The sequence below is a fragment of the Penaeus monodon genome, chromosome 38 (genome assembly GCF_015228065.2).
Source record: "Penaeus monodon isolate SGIC_2016 chromosome 38, NSTDA_Pmon_1, whole genome shotgun sequence".
Taxonomy (NCBI): Eukaryota; Metazoa; Arthropoda; class Malacostraca; order Decapoda; family Penaeidae; genus Penaeus; species Penaeus monodon.
In genome coordinates, this window is record NC_051423.1 from 22,293,047 (window position 1) to 22,297,428 (window position 4,382).

Consider the following 4,382-nt stretch of genomic DNA (forward strand, 5'->3'; position numbering starts at 1 on the left):
CTTATAATCTCTACCTTTTACACTACCATATAAAAAGGGGCATAACAGTGCACATGACCTAGGTCTAATTTTTACAGGCTAAACTTTTCATTTCTTTTACTTTAATACAATTTTCCACAACTGTTGGACAAAGAGCTCTTCCAAAAAGGCTAGTAAGAAGAAAGAAAAAGAAACTACAATACAAATACAAAGGTCTATAAAAAATTAATGAACAACAGGATATTGGTCTTCTTATTTCAACACAAAAAATAAAATAGTAGTCCAATCGTTTAATTCTATATCAGACACCTTTTTTTTTTTTAGATAAAACTTTTCATTGATAATCTTATTCTTTCAAGTAATTGTTCATTTCACAGATCTAATACCAGTCATAGCTGCAGCAGATACTTCTAACAGAGTATTTGTCACTCAAAAATAACATGAGAAGCCATTAATGTTTTCCAATATAAGTGTTATACCCATGATAATTAAGACAATTTAATGACAATTCTTCTCTACTAATATGCCAATATCAGTAAGCAGAGGTTTGCAACCTTTCTCGGTTTCAAATGCTTTAAAACAAGAATATTTTAGAAAGTTTTCATCGTGTGATGAAAGCTTTCCAGAATTTTGTGTGATACAGAATTATATTTGAAAAATGAGGTTATGTCAATCTCCTTCATATGTATACATAAAAATAAAATTTCTCACTTATTAATGAGAAAAATTACAGGAAAACATCCAACCTGGAACATAAAATAAAAGGAAAAGGAGAAACGTGTATCAGCCATGTGCTATTTTTCCACAATTTCTTTTACATCAAAAAAGGATGAAAATGTGTGTAAAAGCAAAGGGGAAGATTCTAAAAATTATCTATCACAGTTTTGACTACATAATAAAATGGAGGAAAAAAATCACAGTAAAAATTTAGTAACATTTGTCCAAGGTTTGCATTTCATTACCTGATGTGTATGGTTGGCTCTGTAAAATCTCAAGTTTTAAAAATCCAATGGGTTAGAAGACCACAAGTTGGAACATTAAAAGAAATATTGTATAACCAAACAGAAGATTTGTATAAAAGATTGTATACATTCTATAAAAGAATACAGTCAGTGATATTAAACAACTGCATAAAAAAAAGTCACTTAAATATTGTCTCTACAATATGAGCATGTAATAATAAACTTCAAACACTACTTTATACTAATAAATAAAACAGTGATCATGTCTATACTTAAAACCTCTCTGAAAATGAGCTTCCAATAACTATATTCAAGAATCAAGAAATTCTAAACAGCTCAAGGGACCTAATACTTGGCAAACACCTTGAAGACATGTAAGTCCCTTCCTCTTGACACACTCCTAATAATCTAGAATTTACTTCACTAGACACTGCTAGCAAGTACTTCTTCTTCATATATTCTTTACTACTTTGGCAACTCTCATCACCATAAAATGCAACAAAGTTCCTCCCTCTTCACACTTTCTGTCATAAGGGAAGTGGGACGCGAGCGCAGACGTGGCTCCAGCCCGTTCCCAGTGTGTGCTCCCAGCCCGTACCAACAGGACAGTCATGCGACACGCCCACTCTCCTGGCAATGACCCCCTGGACTGGGCCCTTCTCACTTTCAAAGGAATCCAGCACGGCCCAGAGCGTCCCATCAGCCCCAACGCTAATACTGGCCACATTACCGCACACCCACTCCCAGCTCGTACCTTCCGGAAAAAGGGGGAGCACATTCGTCCTGCGGTACAGTCCGCCACCACGCTCCAGGCCCCACACTATTCCAGCCCCTGCACCAATCTCCATCAGTGGCTGCTTCGGGGCGTCAACGTTCACCCACTGTCGGCCCTGTAATAGCAAATGATTATTACCGTCTTTCATTACAATTTACATTTCTCACTAACAAAACAATAACCTTGACTCTTTCCTACTAAAAGGCTCATTCTCTTGACACAGCAGGAAGATCTAGTAACCCTTTCAAAGGGGAATATACTGGAGAAATAAGAAATGGCAGCTTTTCCATATGTAATTTGATTAAATTTACGTATATGAGAATGACTGGCTTTACTGAAGATTTAGTAAAATGCATATTTTTATAAACTCAAAATAAAAATGAACAGACAATATAACCAACTGGAATTTCTAGAAGGTTCTTGACTATTTTTAGGATAGGGAGGTATGTAGATAGGCTGGTATATAGATAGATTGATAGATACAGAGACATAGACAGATGGATAAACAGACAGATAGGTAGATAAAAAAATAAAATAGAAAAGAAAGATACATAAAAAATAGATAAATAAATAAACCACCTGTGGATTTTTCTTATTAATCCCGATCCTCAGATGTGCTCGGCCATCCTTACTAATGGCCCACATCCCACAGCTGTCGACAGTTGCACAAACATAACACATGGGACACTCGGCAGGGATTAGGCTCCACTTCTCCCCTTCCGGTCTGCTGGGTGTCACGCCGTGCCGATAGACCACCTCTCCCGTCACACTCACCCCCCACACTGGCACTGTGCCGTTGGCTCCGTACTCAGGCTATGTAAAATAAGAAAAGAATTTTCTCTCTCTCTTTCTAGTAATTCTGTATCTCTACCTCTAACTCTTTATCTCCCTATCTCCCTAAATCTCTATATCTAACTCTATCTCTCTACATGTCTAATGTTTATTCAAATCATCTGATCTAAATTTATTTTGCTTCCACCAACTGACAAGATTCACCTCATACTTTTGTATTTATGGATTGGTATTTTTGTGAAATAATAACATGTCAATTATCCCTTTCACAAGATAAAATATCACATTGACAAAAGAGACCACAAGAAGTCAAAACAAACAAATCAGTGCCTTGTATTCATCTTTTTAAAAGCAATTCAACCAGTATTCTTTAGTCTCACATTTTAATATGCCTCTCAGTTTATCTATCTGCAGTCTACCTGATGACTTGCCTGACAACAGCAAAATAAGTCCTTCTCTCCCTCTCACACTCGATTGCATTCATGCACACACTCATATAGACTCTCCCTCCCTCTCTTCACTCCTACTGTTGTTCCCACTCTCTCACACTAATCACATTTACTTTCATACACTTGCACTCACACCCACACCCACACTCACTTTCACCCTAGGATTTGCACTTACACCTGCACACACACTACCACTTGCACACACATACTCACACTCTCTCACACTCATACTCACCCTTGTACACCCTTTTCCTTTAACTTTCCCCTCCTCCTCTCACTCTCCCTTTCCATCTCTCTCTTCATCTCTCCATATCTCCCTTTTTCCCTCATTTCCACTCATTTCCTCCCTCCCTCTCTCCTTTTTTCTGTCTCTCCCCCTCTCTCTCTCTCTCTCTCTCTCTCTCTCTCTCTCTCTCTCTCTCTCTCTCTCTCTCTCTCTCTCTCTCTCTCTCCCTCTCTCCCCAAATCTCTTCTCTTCCTTGCCCTCTCCCTCTCTCCATCCTTCTCAATCAAACTCACCGAAACAGACAGATTAACAAGTGCCACTTTCTCCATCTGTTGCCAGGGCCCAGAGGTTGATATGCGGCACTTCCTAACCCAGCGCCTTCTCCGCACAAGGTCAGTCATGTATCGGTGGCCGTGGTAGCTGAGCGGGAAATCCGTGGCATACTGCCAGCCCTCACGATCAACCCCACCAGGAGTGTGGTAGTCGACACACCATTCACTCATCTGTTACACGTGTGGAAAGTGAATATGTGGAAAAAATAATAATCATATAAGCATTACTAAACAAAATACTAACAACACATAAACTTATTTTATCTATTCAAACTTCAAACATGTTACTGACACAAAAAAAAAAAAAAATTTACTTCATTAATGAAAAAAAAAAATAAATGCAATTCATTAATCACACATTGCAACATATATGGAAAAAAAAAAAAAAAAATGAAAAAAAAAAATGAAAAAAAAAAATTATACCCAAGACCAATGACGTGACGGCAACTTGGTTCCTTCTCGTGTTTTGTGGTGCCGTCCGGTCTGATCACTCCAGGTGTGCCGGTCTGTTGGGAGGCCGCGGTGAGTGAAGCCAGTCACTGGATTCCAGCGCTGGTTCTCCCAGACATACATGTGGCGGACATCGCTCATAATGTTCACACCAGAATCATTGCTGCTCCCTGGAATACAAGGTTCATGACCAGAGGTGTGTATACGAGGTGTCCAGTTGCCCCAGACCACACTGGGGCAAGGAAGACCATAACTACAACTGCAACTTTTACAACTAAAACATAACCATTCTAAAATTTACATCCAGAAAACAATGACAAGAGAGTAACTGGATATACTGTTATCTAAAAAGGCCTAACACTGACTTGAAATAATGGATACTGTATCTGCTATATTCCTTTGAAAAATAATATAACA

General features: G+C 38.5%; 1 protein-coding gene across 1 annotated transcript in view; it reads right to left on the reverse strand.

Annotated features, from left to right (window-relative positions):
- Positions 1-762: 762 nt before the first annotated feature.
- The window catches only part of LOC119596498 (tectonin beta-propeller repeat-containing protein 1-like), a 19,271-nt gene continuing 15,651 nt past the window's right edge, over positions 763-4,382 (reverse strand). The window contains exons 18-21 of the mRNA XM_037945771.1: positions 3,939-4,135; positions 3,477-3,686; positions 2,296-2,529; positions 763-1,831 (exon numbers count right to left, since the gene is read on the reverse strand). Coding sequence (XP_037801699.1) covers positions 1,469-1,831; positions 2,296-2,529; positions 3,477-3,686; positions 3,939-4,135 — 1,004 coding nt within the window. The 3' untranslated portion in view covers positions 763-1,468. The remainder of the gene's footprint in view (positions 1,832-2,295; positions 2,530-3,476; positions 3,687-3,938; positions 4,136-4,382) is intronic.